This window comes from Chanodichthys erythropterus, chromosome 4 (genome assembly GCF_024489055.1).
Source record: "Chanodichthys erythropterus isolate Z2021 chromosome 4, ASM2448905v1, whole genome shotgun sequence".
Classification (NCBI taxonomy): domain Eukaryota; kingdom Metazoa; phylum Chordata; class Actinopteri; order Cypriniformes; family Xenocyprididae; genus Chanodichthys; species Chanodichthys erythropterus.
In genome coordinates, this window is record NC_090224.1 from 12,350,567 (window position 1) to 12,368,455 (window position 17,889).

The 17,889-nt window shown below is 36.2% G+C and overlaps 2 protein-coding genes across 3 annotated transcripts in view; both read left to right on the forward strand.

Moving 5' to 3' along the window:
* Window positions 1-1,392: 1,392 nt before the first annotated feature.
* fbxo16 (F-box protein 16) lies at window positions 1,393-4,589 on the forward strand. The gene is made up of 8 exons (XM_067383124.1): window positions 1,393-1,516; window positions 1,677-1,712; window positions 1,798-2,004; window positions 2,441-2,605; window positions 2,690-2,946; window positions 3,107-3,209; window positions 3,485-3,713; window positions 3,897-4,589. Exons 1-8 carry the CDS (start codon window positions 1,436-1,438, stop codon window positions 3,923-3,925), a joined length of 1,107 nt encoding a protein of 368 aa, XP_067239225.1. The 5' UTR covers window positions 1,393-1,435; the 3' UTR covers window positions 3,926-4,589.
* A 487-nt stretch (window positions 4,590-5,076) lies between these two features.
* fam49a (family with sequence similarity 49 member A) overlaps window positions 5,077-17,889 on the forward strand; it is a 34,882-nt gene continuing 22,069 nt past the window's right edge. Inside the window, exons 1-2 of one of the 2 annotated variants that reach the window (XM_067384133.1) lie at window positions 5,112-5,219; window positions 7,753-7,917. The gene's annotated coding sequence lies outside the window, so the exon portion shown is untranslated. Of the gene's footprint in view, window positions 5,220-7,752; window positions 7,918-17,889 lie in introns of both variants that reach the window. The other variant, XM_067384132.1, reaches the window with a different exon arrangement.

Consider the following 17,889-nt stretch of genomic DNA (forward strand, 5'->3'; position numbering starts at 1 on the left):
ATGAAATGAAGTTGGCGCTGCTGATTTGTGGTTGCCTGGAATGATGGGCGTGTGTTTTAGCGGTGGGAAGTCCGATTCATTTTCGAGATTCGGTTCTTTCGGACAGTTCATTTCGAAGAATCGGTTCTGAACGAGTCATTGATTCTTTTACGCCATTATGTATACGTCATCGCGTGGTCGCGGCGTTTTGTTTTATATGGTTTTATACCTACGTTTTTCGATTAATAAGGATGTTTATTGTACATTTCAAATAGTTTGTTGCCGTCACGATTATTCTAATAAAACAAATTCATTTACATCTACATTTAATTTGCATTTACATTAAACAATACTAAAATTAGTCCAGTGTTTGTATGTTTCAATAAGTGCTGTTTATTAAAATCAACTCATAAACACATATCATGTTGATAAAGCTATCAAGTCGTAAACTATATGGTATAAAATAATTGCGTTTTATTTGTAACTTTTTTTTTGCTATTCGGTTAATAATTTATTTTCGCCCCATCAGTAAAATCCTTTACTTCAAATACTATTTAAAGGGATAGTTCACCCAAAAATAATTTACTCACCCTCAAGTTGTTCCAAATCTGTATGAATTTCTTTCTTCTGCTGAACACAAAAGAAGATATTTTAAAGAGTAACCAAACAGCTGATGGACCCCATTGATTTCCATAGTATGGAAAAAAAAATACTATGGAAGTCAATGGGGTCCATCAATTATTTGGTTACAGACATTCTTCAAAATATCTTCTTTTGTTTTCAGCAGAAGAAAGAAATTCATTCAGGTTTGGAACAACTTGAGGTTGAGTAAATGATGACAAAATTTCATTTTTGGGTGAAGTATCCCTTTAAGTCATATCCCAGACTAAAATGTTTGAGCTGTTTAATTGAAAGCAACTTGCATTGATGTCTTAAAATATGTCAGTGCCATTGTTTTATCTCAACATTCACACCAGTAAAGTTTTTTCTAAGGCATAGAAGATCGGTAGAGTATCGGTTTCAACTGATTCATTTAAAAGATTCGACGACAAAGATCCGTTTGCGAATCGGACATTTCCAGTGTTTGGAAAGAGGCGGGACAGAGTGAGAGAGAGTGAGATTGCTATGGAGACTGGTAAACTGTACCGAACAGGAAGCGCTAAACCATCGATATTGAATCAGTAAACCTTTAATGGTTTCGTTATAGTAGCTAACATGAGTATTTTGGCTTGACATTGCTGCAAATGGTAGGTTTGATTTCCTTGCTTTTATGTACTGTTCTTCTAGGCCATTTTATTGTTGCTAGTGTGAAAATCTCAGCACATTTGTTTACCTTAACATGGGAATGTAATCCTGATAAAGAGACCTTGATGTTGTGGTGCCTATCATATGACTGAGGTTTACGCAGGCATGATTGGATGGAACTGAATCTAAAACGTCTGAACTTCAGTGAAAGATGCCTCAAGCCCCCAGAACAAAAATGCAGACCAAACTGAGCTCCTGGACACCTCTAAATCATCAGCTCTCCAATGCTAATGTACGTGCATCAGTCAAAAATTATAGTATATGATCTTCTGCTTGGTTTGCCATTAGAAATATAGATTCAATTTTAAGCTACAGTAGCATTGATAACTAGTTATAGCATAGTTTCATATCATATCAAATATTTTAGTATCAAAGTGTAAAAATGTTTGCAGGTTTTTGAAGAGAGAAGAAATCTGCTTGGAAAGTGGGTAAGGCATGCACTTACTGCAATGTTTACACTTTCTTGTTTTTGATATTTGCTTTGCTGATATATTCCTTTTTTTTTTGCCCCAGTTTGAGAAGTGGACAGACAGCCAGAGGAAACAGGTGCTACAAGATTTTTTCTCCAGATGTTCTGTGAACCAGCTGAAACATCTCAGACAGACTCTGAGCAGCTGTGTACCAGAGGAAGTCCTTGACTTCACTATAGTCCTTCCCAGGGTCATATCCCTCTATATATTTTCATTCCTAGACCCCCGAAGCCTCTGTAGATGTGCTCAGGTATGTATTATTCCCATTGTATGAATGTTTTAATGCAACGAAAAAAACTTTTATACATGTACAGTCAAATATATTTTATATACCACAGTTGAAATATTATTACAATTTAAAATATCTTTTTTCTATTTTAATATATTTTTAAAATATAATTTATTCCTGTGATGGCAAAACTAAATTTTCAGCAGCCAGTACTCCAATCGTCAGCGTCACAAAATCTATCAGAAATCATTCTAATATGCATATTATTATCAATGTTGAAAATGGTTGTGTAATATTTTTTTGTGGAAATTTTACTTGCATTTACAGCATTTAATTGAAATAGATTTCTTTGTAACATATATATATATATATATATATATATATATATAACTTTTGAACTGTATTGTATGTTTGACATTAGCGAATTCTCTAATCACTGTAATATTTTAATTTGCAGGTGAGCTGGCATTGGAAAAACCTGGTGGAGCTTGACCAACTGTGGATGCCTAAATGTCTGAAACTAGGCTGGTGCATAAGCTTTGCTCCAACACCATTTGAACAAGGTGTATGGAAGAGGCATTACATAGAGACAGTGCAGGAGCTTCATATTAGCAGGCCCAAGGTAAGATAATGTGGAGAAAGAGAGAAATATCCATTGAGAAATGCTGGAATCAATGTATTTTTTGTTTTCTCTCGCATATTGCAGATGCCTGTGAAGGAAGACTTTATTATCCCTGAGGTGAAAGTAATTGGCAGTGAGATCGTGGGGTCACATCCTGTGACCGGCCACAGGGAGTTCAAGTCTGACTTATCGAGTCTGCATGGGAAAAGTAAAGATGGGAATGGATTGGTGAAATCAGCCAAAGGTCTTCCTCCGTGGAGAGACTCAGACAGGCATCCCACCGACATAATACGCTTTAACTACTTGGATAACCTTGACCCAGTTGAGCATGCAAGAATAACGTGAGTGAACCTATTTTGTTTTACACACACATAGATACACTACCTTTCAAAAGTTTGGGGTCAGTAATATTTTTTTAAAGACATGCATACTTTTTATTCAGCAAAAAATGCATTAAATCGATCAAAAGTAGAAAATGCTAAGCCATTTTTATTACTATAGGCTCATAAAGGGAAAAAGTGCTTCTTCCAATACAACAACACAAGAAAAATCAACAAAAGCACCATCTCACTCAACATACAAGCTGCGCAAGGCTAAATCTTTGGTAAGCCAATATAACTGTCATATGACTGTGCTGTTGATTTGCACTGAAATCAGCAGCAGCAGCATGCAAATAATTCTCTAGAGACTATAACCAAGAGGCATCATGCATACTGAACAGACTTTATGTGGAGTATCATGGAAATGTGCTGCACAGAGGCACAGAAGGCACTGTGTTGCTGGGCAAAGAAAACAGACATATTATATTGTATAACATATGCTGAGTATTTTATTAGAAATATAAGGGGAATCAGGGCTTTTATTTGTTTATTTTCCCAGATGTTTTTGTCCTTGGATCTCAGTGCAACAGGAAAGCAAAACCATAACAGGCCGCAATGGGCAGCACACAATTTACAAGCACATCCGACTAACAAGGACTCTATAAAGAGACTTTCCCAGACCTCCCAGTGGAATGCAGGGATACGTCCTGGTCCTGTAAGACCTCCAGTGCCCAGACTGAGTAAGGAAGGGCTCCGTGCATCACAGAGATCCCATAGAAGTACACCAAGTAAGCCCATATGTACTTTCAATACCAGTCTTAAATAATATATCGTCCTTTTATGTTTAAGTTAACCAGACCAAGGATGTAAAATATTTAAAAAAAATATTTAAATCATTATAATTAAGTATTAATAACACTTAAAAGCGTAATAAAATGGAAAATGGTATAATAAGCATAATTCTGTTCCAGCTGTGTCTCTTTTTGATGGACAGCCATGAAGGAGACCAATATATGAAGACTCAAATGAAGCTTGAGACATCTACTGGATGATGTTGTGATAGCAACATGAACGACAAAGTTAATTTATTATTATGTTTTTAAATATGTCATAGTGACAATAATGTCTTAATTTTATGCTGACAGACAAAGCACAATGCATTCATATTATTGTTTATGTTATGTTATTGTTTATGTTATGAGTATTAATTTAGTCTTCCCTGAGTACCTTACATTTGTTGTTGTCCACTAGATGTCCCTGTCTGCTCAGAATGATTAAAGGGATAGTTCACCCAAAAATGAAATTCTGTTATCAATTACTCACCCTCAAGTTGATACAAACCGATCCAAAATTATATGAATTTCTTTCTCCCGCTTAAGACAGAAGAAGATATTTTGAAGAATGTGGGAAACCAAACAGTTGATGGTAGCCATTGACTTCCATAGTATTTTTTCCATACTAAGTCAATGGCTAGTGAAATTCATACAGGTTTGGAACAACTTTATATAATATAGAAAAAAAAGTTCCAAAACTTTATGATGACAGACTTTTCATTTTTGGGTGAACTATCCCTTTAATCTTTATTCATATAACTTAGTTTATTGTTTATCATATTGCCTTCTCTATATTCTCAAATATAACCTGTATTTAAACTGATTAGTGTCTTTAACATGGAAAATAAAAAACAAAACAAATATATTAAACAATCATATTACATTTATGTCATATTGATATGAAACGTAAAAATTGATTAAACTGTGTGATTAAACTAGTGATTAAACTGTACTCATCTGGCTGTACTCATATTTTTTCACTGACCTTAATGGTCCTGGGGAAGAAAAAAAATTAAATGTGTATTCAGGTTTAATCAGGTAAAGCCTTAGACAGCAGTGTTTGCATAAACAATTACACTATCTAAACAAAAAATAATCAAGTCTTTTTAAATATATATATAAATACCAAGGTATAGAGGTAACGTCCAGGTATTTCAGCATCCAAACTTCTCAATCAAATCAGCCTAAAAAAGATGTCAGTAGGAGATCTGAAGGTGCAGCGCCCGATAAACGCTATTGGAACAGGACTTTTATTATGAAACTTGGACTCTCAGGTGGCCATTTTGAATCAGAGCGCCTGTCGCTGTGTTCACGCCGCTGGCTGTGTTGCTGAGATGTCTAGTACACTCAGTTGACTGCAACTGAAGTTGGAAAGTGTAAGGTGGAGCTGAACCGAGGGTTGAGTCGGTAGAGTTGACAGAGGCGAAATCACTGGAAAAACTATATTTGCGGAATTTATTGGTAAGTATAATATGACTTTATATAGGTGTCTAACTTTTTAAAATAATGGGAAAACGCTTTTACTCCTGCATACGTTTGAATTCACAATAGTCAACGCGCGAGCCAGAAAGAGTGCGTTAGCTCTTGCTCTCTGTCAAACGTCTCAAAGCCGCAGGAAATGTGGCTTCAGGTCACTAGAAAAAAGTACGGGTTTTTTTTTTAGATCTTAGTCTGGTTTCAGATCAAGTTTTGTCTTTCTTTATTAGTTGTGTCTGAATTTACGGAAACAAGAATGTTTGTAATTTACATCAAGATTTTTATCGAAGAGAAAGGCATTAGTAGTCCTCAAGTGATTTATTTGGTGGCTGTTACTGCGACAACGGTTATTAGGAGTATTTGACAAGTTTTAAAGGACATTAAAAATGTTACATATTCATTATGTATCTATACTAAATATGTGTACGTTTTTAATTTGTTTGGTTTACAAGCATACTGGTATTTTACAGGGAAGCCCACCCGCTGGCGGTTAAATTGAGATGTCATTTGGCAGTCTCGTGCGAGCAACGGGTTTAACTGCAAACGGTTGATAGGATTTTTAATGGAAATTAGGATTTGAAAAGCATTATATCTCATAGTAATGACTAATTCGTGTGTATTTAGGTAAGGATGTAGACTGCTGACATAGTTTGAAGATTTATCCCCAGTACAGTTTACTGAAAAATGACCAGTAATAATACCAGTGTGCCTCGGGTCAGTTTGGACGAACAGCGCTAATGGAAGATCATTTTACTTTGTAAACATTTTTTGCATAGTTTTCATTTTCTTCTGTTGTTAAAGATTGTGACTATTTTCTAAAATTTCCAAAATACTAGCATTCCAGCCATGCAGTAAATGTGATTTTCCCTAATATGTAGCCCTGGCCTATAAAATTGCATTTCTCAAGATAAAGCTTCTTTCAAAGTGCTAAGCTGGGAAAGAGAAGCTCCAGGTTGTTATTGTCAACACAAGAGATGGCAGCTGTTTCTTTACTGACACTCAGGAGAGCTGGAAAGCTAAAATCCCACCCATTGGATCCTGTACAGGGACATATTGAGTGCCAGTTAGGACTCCCCCTTAGTTTGAAGTGAATCTGACAAGTTGCCAAATTGTTGGGATACTTCCAGTTTCTTTAATGCTTTCATTTTTGTTCTTCTCTGGACAGCCAGAGGGTTTCTAGATTTATTGTTTTCCCAGATCAATTGTTAAAATGCTGCCTGCTGCCAGACGGATGGCGACAGCTGCAGTGCTCAGTGTGCTGGTTAAGCCTCTGGCTATGCCTTTGCATGATATCTTTGAAATGACAGGGATTTTATTTCAGGGTAGTTTGACCAGTCTCACTTCCTGACAAAGTTTTCATTGTGTTTAGAAAAGCACAGAAGCACCTGAAGTAGGAATGCCAACAATTAATTGTTGATAAAACGTATCAATGGTCGGTTACGCAAAGTCATCATTCGGCAGCAGACACACAAACTGTATTAATTTCTTCAAGCCATGCAACGGATTAGGTTTTATTTCGCAACATAATTAACCAAGGGTCCAAAAAAACCTCCAAACAAGTGATTTTACTGATCATAAGACCTACTTACTTGTGTAAACGCCACAATAAAAGTACATAGAATAAACAAGTAATAAGATCTGGTTGATGAGTGATGATCTTCCAGCGCTATTTCAGCTGTGTGCTCCTATTCTATGGCACAAGACCTGTCAATCTGAGCGATCAAACCAATCCAAGTTTACTCCAGCTATAAAACAGTGTCCGATTGGTCTCTACTACACATCTTCCCAAGTCCTATAGCTTTAGCCAAGCAGCATGTCATGACCATACACTGTAAAAAAAAAAGATGGACGACGCACCTTCACTCTCTTCCATTGTAGTAACCGAAGCTTCACTTTTCAGGCCTCGTGTGGCACGCTTGGTCATGACACTCCGTGATCTACGCATTGTCTTTTGTTGTGTGTGGGCTTGTTTGAGACCACCTGCTCTAAATAAAGCTATGCAATCCACTGTGGTTAACTAACATTTTGCGAAGTTACAAACCAAAATGTGGCTCAAAAGCACCATATACTGTTTACACGTGTGTGAACCTGTTTTGTGTTGATTATTGTGTTTAACATGATAACTTGGTAGCGCATTCCGCTTCGGATTTAAGAGGTTATGATTAACGATTAATTAATAATTCATTTAAACAACAATCTACTATGGGAATTTATGTAGGTTGACGTCCCCAACCTGAAGATTGATGATAATGTAGTTTTTGTGGACAAGTACTTCCTCTTACAGTAATATTACCCATGCAGAACTGCCTAAAATGCCTTTCTGTTCTCTTCTGATTATAGACTGCTTGCTCATGCTTTTTTGTACACTCTCCGATATATCAGTCTGCAGCATCTGAACAGTGGGAATATTTGGGGCCTAAATTAGTTTGCATTACAACCACACATGTGCTGCATTCATTTTCAAAGCCTTTCTTGCGGAAGAGTTAATTGATTAATCCGAGTCATTTTTCTTTTTCAGGCTTTGTTAGGCATCTCATGCCATGCCGAGCATGGTGGCAGAGTACGCAAAAGATCGCGAAAGGGAATGCAAGTGGTAGTAATGAATGTGCAGCATTTTGGCAGTGTGTAAATGCATTGTGTGTCGTCCAAAAGGCCTCCGCTGCCTCATCCAGCTGGCAACAAGGCATGTGTAAAATCACTTGTTAATCCACAGAGGTCGTTTGTCTGTTCAATGCAGTGCATGTGTAGTGACAAAACAGGATGCACCCTCAGTTGTTTTCACTGTCCAGGGTTTTCTACGTGTGATTGGATTAGTCTACTCATGATTTCTCAAGCTTTCAAAGCTGATTACATGATTACAACAGTATTTTTATACTTTTAGGTTACATTTTCCATCATCTAATGCTTACTTCACCCAAAAATGAAAATTATGTCATTAATGACTCACCCTCATGTCGTTCCACACCAGTAAGACCTCCGTTCATCTTCGGAACACAGTTTAAGATATTTTTGATTTAGTCCGAGAGCTTTCTGTCCCTCGATTGAAAATGTATGTATGGTAGACTGTCCATGTCCAGAAAGGTAATAAAAACATCAAAGTAGTCCATGTGACATCAGTGGGTTAGTTAGAAGTTTTTGAAGCATCGAAAATACATTTTGGTCCAAAAATAACAAAAACTACAACTTTATTCAGCATTGTATTCTCTTCCGGGTCTGTTGTCAATCCGGGTTCATGACTCTGCAGTGACGCTGCTGACGTGTTATCCGGTATGCCCGAGCTTCATTTACAGTCTGAGGGAGACGCACGCTGTAGTCAAGCTATTCTACATTGTTTGTATTTTGGTATTTCTATATTTTTTATAATGGTGCGCGGATGTCCTAATCGCCAAAAACAATGACGTAAAAGTGCATTACGGATTCAATGGAATCAATTCAATGGAATTCAATTCCGGAAGAGAACACAATGCTGAATAAAGTCGTAGTTTTTGTTATTTTTGGACCAAAATGTATTTTCGATGCTTCAAAAACTTCTAACTAACCCACTGATGTCACATGGACTACTTTGATGATGTTTTTATTACCTTTCTGGACATGGACAGTCTACTGCACAAACACTTTCAATGGAGGAACAGAAAGCTCTCGGACTGAATCAAAAATATCTTAAACTGTGTTCCGAAGATGAACGGAGGTCTTACGGGTGTGGAACGACATGAGGGCGAGTCATTAATGACATAATTTTCGTTTTTGGGTGAACTAACCCTTTAAACCTTTTAAAAACACTAATAATTTAATAAAACTGTGAAATGTAATGTAATCATTAAAAAAATCTAAAAATAAATATGTATGTTTTATGTTGTGATGTTTTTATATGTTGTAAAATCACTTTTAGCATTTTAGAATAATTTATTTTAGTTTTTGGTGTTTTATTTTTAATTTATTTACACTAAATATTATAGAATTATAATATCAGACATTTATTGGTTATCAACCATGACATACAAATAATTATAGTTATTGCACACAATTATAGTATTAATGCATCCCTATAAAAATGCATATTTTCCAATATTTAATGTAGATTCAGTTGAAATGATATTTCCACTTCTCTACTAGTATTTAATGCTTTTTTTATACATCTCTTTAGTTTATATTTAAAAGTTAGCTTAATGTTGTGTGGTACTTTTATAATAGACTATGCTAATTTATGATCAAAAAGATCATTTTCTTTCCACATCATCTGGCTAATTGCATTTGTACAAGTAAATCCAGTTATGGTTTTGTTGGCTTGAAGCAGATGGACTCTTAGACTCATAATGTGCTTAGTTACTCTGAGCTCTAATAAACAGTCAGATATTTGTGTGTCTTTATCAGCAAATTGCAGCTGTGAGATTTTACTAATGCAGAACAATCCAGTAGCCTGATTTGATTTGCTCGTCTACTACTCAGAATGCATGATGAACTAATATTAACGTGAAGTAGGTAAATTGTCTGCCTGGGTCTTATCTTTCACATCTGGTGCCAGTGTATTCCATGCCTTAGTGAAATTCTTGATTACATTCTGAAATTTTGCGAGAACATGTCAATTGCACTCAACCAAATGCATGACCGGTAGTTGGAACTGCATCAGATGTACTGTACTGTATTGTGAAAGACTAGTGTGATGTTTTCTGTTGTTCACTTTCAACAAACGTCCTACTTGTTTTACACATTCTTGTTTCCTCCCTGTTTGTCAGACAGGCACTGATGCTGAGGTTAATCACAGGGGAAGTAGCTTTTGTGAAGTGTAATGATTACAGAAACCGCTGGTAATATTTTTACATAATATGTTAAGTAGGGTGTTTGTGAAAGCTTGTACCCTACTGTTGTTCCTGAGAACAGAAGCATTGTTTTGCTATCTGCAGGTTGATCGTGTAGGTGATAACTACTGTGAGTTGGAGTGTTACCAGACCTGACTTCTCACCTGGCATTTGAACTTGACTGTAACCTTGGCCGCCAGAGTTGTCTGGCTCTTCTCAGTGATGCTGCTTTTTCATTGAATTGAGCAGCTGCTGGAAGTTAGATTTATGATGTTTTTGTCCATGGTAACAGTCTGTGAAAGCACTGAATGAAATGCATCATAGCTCAGATACTTTCTCTCTCTCTTCCTCTCTCTCTCTGTCTTTAATTTAGACTCACTTGTTTAAATTTATGTAACCTGGTCCTTTACTGTTTATTTGTTGCTAACTATTTATTTGGAATGGAAGGTTGGCCAAATACCAAGTGTTTTTTTTTTCCCTGTGTCACCAAGAAACAATGAAGTGGTTCAAGAAGCCTCCATGACCCAGATATATTTTGATACAGTCAGTCAGGAATCTAAAATAGATGCAAAGCTAATAACCCCTTTTTGCAACAACTACTAGTGTACAAGGGTGAATAATTAGTGCTTTTGTTAAGCTAGTAGTTTTTCAACATACCATAGAGTCATGCTAATTACATATGGGCCCATAATGAGCCCTGAGGTTTGTAAGTGTATGTTAGGACACCTACAGACCACAACCTTTTTCTGTAAGTAGGACTACAATCTGAAATCAAACTTTTTTATTATTATTGAAATAATAGAAAAAACTGTTGTTGTTTTACTGTAAAGTAAAAAAAAAAAAATCAAGTGTTTAAGAACAGTAAATTGTGTAACTGTAAAATTATAATACTAATATTTTATATACTTAATCTGTTCATTTTTAAATGTTAAACTATTTATTTTGGTGGAAAACTGCAAGGGGCCCAGGATTACTTCACTTCAGAATTTACCCACCCCCATGTCATCAAAGATGTCATCAATGTCTTTCTTTCTTCAGTCAAAAAGAAATGAAGGTTTCTGAGGAAAACATTACGTAACATTACGTAATCATTTTGAAAAGGTCAAGCGTGACATAGGCGAAAATACCGATCCAGTGTATACAAAGCGAATGTGCGAGGACTAAGTCAAACGCCCTTTACAAAAAAAAAGGTAAAACAACGATGTTGTAGGAGAAAATGAGTTTCTCTGTGAACGTGTGACCTTTCCAACATGATCATGTAAAGCTTGGCGCAGAGCAGTGCAAGACGAGCATTTGTGGTTAAACAATATACTTTTTTTTTTTTTTTTTTTTAGAAAGTGACCGATCGTTTCGCTAGACGAAACCCTTATTCCTCAGCTGGGATAATGTAGAGCCCTTTGAAGTTGCACTGAAACTGCAATTTAGACCTTCAACCTATTTTACACCGGTAAAGTCCACTATATGGAATGTTCTCCTCAAGAATTGTAATTTCTTTTTGACTGAAAAAAAAAAGACATAAGCTATGCAAACTGAGCCACTTTGAGACATTTAAAACACATGATCATGAGCTACCTGTGTATAAAATTAAATGGTGCCATGCTTCATGCTCCGCATATATATTAATTTAATTAAATCACAACCTTTGATTAGATAATCGCACTAAACCATATCATATCATTACAGTTTTATTTTTATTAATTGTGCAGCCAGAGTTGTAAGATAATAGGGCTGGGCGATAAAACGATAACGATATGTATCGCGATAGACACATGATCGATATCAATAAAAAAATGTGCGATAAAACGTTCTATATTTTTTATTATTCGTCGGAAGAAAACGGAGGTTGCGAAGCAAGTTTGGTTGCATTAACAAAGGCACTCGTTCTCTGGTAACCTAGCAACGTAGGGAGTGACACACTAACAGACACATGAGACAGAAAAAAACTATTACACTATGTAAATCAGTGCTTCTCACACATAGGGTCTCATTCATGAAACACGAGCAGAACGGATTTTTGTGTAAATCGTGTGTAAAGTGGTTCTGGCGTAAATTTTCGGATTCATTAAAATGTTCGTATTTTCCAAATGTTAGTTGGTACGAAAGAAATCTACACCTGCTCCCAGCCACGCATAAATAGTGCGTTTAACATCCGAATGTTTTGGTTATTAATAAGGCTGCTTTTTAATTTACCTTAATAAGGTACATATTTACACAGCATTTTGAAAAAAATATTATATATAGTAATTAGCTACATACGTTTTTTCTTTTTACTTTTATTGTGAGAGCCAGTAATAGCATCTGCAAACGGAGCACTTTAATCAAATAATGGATTGATTTCAATACGGTTGGGCAAACTAATGGCCCCTTATTTGTTATGGAAATTGTTTCCTATGAAATGTCCAAAATCCTTCGTTTGGTGTCATAATATGATGCCCATATATAGTTGTCAGTCGGATTTAATGGGCGGGATTTATGGTAATTGAGAATGAGCGTGCACGCGCATCCCATTTACGATTGATTGGAATTCATTAACACACACATTTCACTATCACTTCTGACGTTTACGAAGTATTTGTGAATCAGGAGAAGAGTTTTCGGGAAGGTCTCTTTACGTGCAAATCACTCACATATTTACTCGTATATTTACGAATGTTTCATGAATGAGACCCATAGACTTTACTTGGGCGGGCCGCCCACGTATAATAACGGCCTCCCAAGTATATTTGGAGACACATTTTTGCTTTTATTATTTTTATCCTCTTATACTTTTACATCCGCGCTAGATAATGAAACCATCCACGATCGATTAACTAGTCGTTTCATACCTGCTCGTTATGTGTGCGTCAGAACCGTTTAGTCCCGCTGACATTCCCACAGGTGCTGCATTTTGCAAAGTCACAAGGGCGCGCTGTTGCGCGTTCTACAAGGTTGTGCAACAGCGCTTCAGACTGCTTAAAAGTGATTCTCAATCAATGAAAAGCGCACATTTATGCCAAGCGATTGCTAATGAACTCAAGTTGATGAATTATTACAATGTCTACTTTATGGCCTTTATATAAAATGTTTTAGACGATTGTAAGAATCGTCTAAAAAGAAAGGATCAGCCTGCAATAGTGCAGACATTTCAAAATAAGAGTACCTGTGTATTTCGGGCTTGTTTATAATTAAAAGTCACACTCTAAGTTTTTTTCTTTTTCTTTTGGGCATTATTGGTATTTTGGTTACACAATAAATTGTATTTAATTTGATTTCCATTTAATTCATAATAAATTATTGTAGTCTCCCCCACAGGAAGAAAAGACTAAGAACATTATTTGACACATATATTATTCATTTTATAAATTTTACTAGTAAAATCTGTGTCCCATTCACTGAGAGAGACACTATATGACAGCAAGGAGAACATAGGAAAAGGAGAACCATTTAAATGCTGTAATTTTGCATAATTTACAATGCATAATAATGCATAATATTAGTATGTTATTAAATGTAATATGCTATGTAATTAAAATTCATTAAAATAAATAAAAATACTGTTAAAAATCACACATTATTTCTTTGTCACATGTAGATGTAGTAGACCATTTTTGTGCCGTGGGTAATAGGAGGATTTTTTGCCCGGCTTACCACCACATGTATATTTCAAACCTGCGGGAAGCATTCTAAATATTGATTTACATTTGTTGGCAAACTTGGCATATGCGCCGATTAATGTTTCTGCCGGTGGGTGCCCACACTATAATGTTGCGCTTATGGCAACATTAAATCCTGGAGAGAAGACAATTCTAGATTCACGGCTGCACATGCAGGAGGACAAAAGTTTGAGCGCACAGATGTGATAGCTGAGCGAGAGCGCACACGCGTCCAGTTTTGTGCAAGGGAATCCGCCTGTGAGTGGAGAGATTGCTCGCGCATTTGATGCGCTCTCGACATTTTTCAATATAATAACGCCATAGAACCCGCATTAAATGAAATATTACGTGAGAATAAAGTTGTGTCTGAATTTCGCAATTTTGTATTGGTTAAAACAAATGGAGAATATCTAATTTCTGTAGGTGCTCGACCATTTCCGTCTGTGGCGCTTGATCGCCGCCGTTCGTTGGAAATATTTAACATCAGGATGGATGATTACATGCTTTAAATCATCGATTTGGGCAGCTTTGAGCAGCTCTTGAGGTTCTTATCCAATATGGAGGATGAAATCCCTGCTGGTGTAGTTGTGTTTACGGACTTTGATGAGGCCTGCTCTTTGCCTGTCCACTCAGTTGTCATCAGCGGGAAAACCTCTCTCTATGATTGCGCTGGTTGTTTATTTTCACAGATAGAATATGACGGCTGCACAAATAGATTTTTAAATGCTCACAGTTTTTCATGTATTTCTTACTCTGGTATTGTAATTTCAGGGATGAAAAAAAATTACAGACATAAGCTCCTAATTTCAGGGTGGTCACCCTACTTTAGACTTATGTTTACATTTTAACAATTTGAGTTTTCCATGGTTGTTGACATTTCTGTCTTAATAACTGCAGGGGGTTATGATCAGAGGAAGGTTAAGTTTAAAATAAAAATGTTTAAATGTAATATATTTTTCTCCTGGTCCTTAGTTTAAATGGGTCTTTAAAAATATCAATAATTATCGATATCAACCGATATGAAACACTGATATCGTGATACAGTTTTCAGCCATATTGCCCAGCCCTATAAGATAACCAATACAAGCTTAAATTAGGCTCCTCTTCACATGGCTCTTTGTATCTCAGTGCTTTTGAGATGCCAAGATCACAAAACAGAAGTGCTATTCAGACCAAAAGCGGATTGTAAGAAGAATTGTACGCCTTATAAGTCCTACATGTTTTATGATGGGCTGCGGAGGTCGCCTCTGAATACCAAACCCCCATCGATTTACGCACTGAGGCTGTTTTGTGTTTTACGCGCTCTTTCCTCTGCCCGATAATCCAAAATGCCAACATTGGCTAGATGAAGTTTTGCCTACTTTAGTGAAGAGAAGCCATTATCTGAAGGATCTAAATGTCTTTAGACACTATAAACATTCATACTTTTGGGACCAGAGGTTCATATGTGGTGTTTGAATGGGATGCGTTGTTTTGGAAGTTTTGCTCCACCCCTCATGACCCCATTGAGCACAGTGTTACGGCAGAGGAAGCAAGGCAACCATTGTGACAGTGTTTATGACGCCCTGCCTTCTGCCACATTTCCCGCCCACCAGTGCCCATGTAGGGGCAAAATTCAACCAGTCTCCTTCAAGCCTCAGTCACATTTACTGCAGCCCGAGGGAGGCACAGTTCTCTTAACCCAATTTTAGGTTTGCTATACTTCAGTCAAAACAGAGAGGTCTTTAAAAATGGATGAAACCATGAGGTCTCGCCCTGTGGTGTCTCTGTTATGTTATACAGGGTGGAGCAGAACTTGTGCCTTTTAGACTTTTACGTTTTTTGGTTGAAGAACTCATTATTATGACAGGCCTTTGCTTTTAGTCTTCTGGTGCAGAATATTACATCTGATATAGTTTAAGAAGCAGGTTTAAGCTCTGTGGTGTTCTGAGAGCTTTTTTAAAGTAAACAAAATGCACTTGTGCATGGATCACTGACCTTTCTGCACTGGGTTGGCACTAAATATTTTATTGTGCTTTAGACCACCCTGTGCAGTTAGCAAGCTGTTGGATCAATTTGTTGCTACAATACCAAGTTCCACTGCAATTATGGAGCAGGTTCTTTGAAAAACCACATATTATTTGAGAATTTGATACAATTTTGTGACAGTATTTGAAGTTATATGCTATTTAATTTAGGAGTCTATGAAGTGTAGGTGTTCTGACAAACAGTGTGAGGGTGTTGTGTAATTATCTAAAATAGACATGGCTGGTAAAGTTAAAGACACAGTATTCATGGCAAGAACTAACATAGTCACCTATGAAATCCATTTTATTCCTTCCCAAATTACAACTTTTCTGTTTTAATATTTCTGGATTCTGTTTTAAAGGGATAATTATGGGAAAATTATGTCATCATTTACTCACCCTTATGTTGTTCCAAACTTGTATGAGTTTCTTTCTTCTGTTGAACACAAAAGAAGATATTTTGATAAATGTTGGTAACCAGACAGTTGACGGTAGCCATTGACTTACATAGCTTTTTTTTTCCTACTATGGAAGTCAATGGCTACCATAAACCGTTTGGTTACCAACATTTATCAAAATATCTTCTTTTGTTTTCAACAGAAGAAAGAAACTCATACAGGTTTGGAACAAAGGGTGAGTAAATGATTTTGGGTGAACTAACCCTTAATGGTTCTTAAAAACCAATAATCAAAAACCACGTCTAATCACTTGAATTCATAAGCTGTTGTCCGTAACTTTTTTTGGTTAAAAATGATCCACGTTAGAGATTAGACTGTACAGAAATTGAAATCTACAGGTAACACTAATATTCACTAAATACACAGACATGCAATGCTGATGTGCTGATGAACAATTTGAAAACAAAGTATTACAATAATAATTATTTGCACGGTTTGACGTGATCCAAGCTAAGCGATCATTAGATTTAAACACTATTGGCGGCGCAATTTAATGTTATGCTTTTTTTTCCCTCAGTTGGTCAGAACAAAAGTGGCAGATTTGTTACTTACTTGTTCAGATGACATTCTACAGTGAAAATTCATATTTTGGACATACTTCAAGACTACAATCTGGTATTCCGAAGTACAGTATCCACACCGATGTGGTGATTGACAGCAAACTTTAGATTCATCCGCGCTGAGTAGCCGTGCCAAGGCACAACACATGTAAAGATGACAATTCCACAAACAACTGCATTTGCAGGTTTCAAACAGAGATGGCAACAAAGAGGCAAAATTACAGACTGCAGCTGTAAAAATGCAGTAATTTATTAAAATGTTTAATTAAATGAAGCCATAAAACAATAGTTTAATGCATCGTTTCAAATTTAATCAAATGTAAATTTAACAGTTCCTTTTTGACAAAATGCCACACAACTTGTTTGCCAAAAAAGTTATTTACTGTTAAAATTAAAACATGGATGAAAAATTGTCATTCCTTAAAAAATAAGTTTTAATAACTTTATTATTAATATTATTATTACTTCTGTACATAAGTAATGTATTTCTGTCACAATTTCTTCAAACTAAACCAAACTTTTATTTTGACTGGTTGTCATAAAGCCCTCTGAGTTTCTGTGTGTATATAATATGATGATAGTTTTTATCAAACTAAATGCTGAAATGTTTGGGAAGTGAATTCTTAGAGCAGCTCTGGAGATGAAGTTCAGGTGAAGTGTCCTCATATAGTGAGACGAGTGTCACGTGTGCTTGAGAATGTGTAATAGATGAAACTGTGCTGCTCATTCACACAGAGACATGCAGAACGCGTAGACTTCATATTTATATAGCAGTCTAATATTCACAGATACTAGTTCATATCACAGTTTTCTTAATTGTATACCACTACTTTTGATTTATTCGTCAAAATTTGCCAAATTCCATGACATTCCGCATTTTACTGTGAATTCCATTTTTATGACTAGATTCCGCAATTCTGTCCGCATTTTCCATGTTTGTTATGCCACATAAGCCCTTTGCATGGTCATGGTTTGTGTGTACCAGTGTTTTATACTCCGATGTGCTTGCACAATTAATCAAATAAAATGTTTGATATAAAAGGCTTTGAGTGCAAGTAAGCCACAGCACTTGGTTGTGTCTGTAGTCTGCTACACATTCTCTGAGCGTGGTGTGTGATGTTCTATTTTAGCAGTTTTAGATTGGCTCCCCATATGAGCATGCTTTACACAAACACCATCTGGGAGTGCAGTTTGCTTTAAGGG

Excerpts from the sequence above, each read along its gene's own strand:
- fbxo16 (XM_067383124.1), top strand. The coding sequence starts at position 1,436 with ATGCCTCAAGCCCCCAGAACAAAAATGCAGACCAAACTGAGCTCCTGG. Across the intron at positions 1,517-1,676 it reads ATCAGCTCTCCAATGCTAAT|GTTTTTGAAGAGAGAAGAAA; the intron begins GTACGTGCATCA and ends AAATGTTTGCAG. Across the intron at positions 2,947-3,106 it reads GTTGAGCATGCAAGAATAAC|GCTCATAAAGGGAAAAAGTG; the intron begins GTGAGTGAACCT and ends TTATTACTATAG.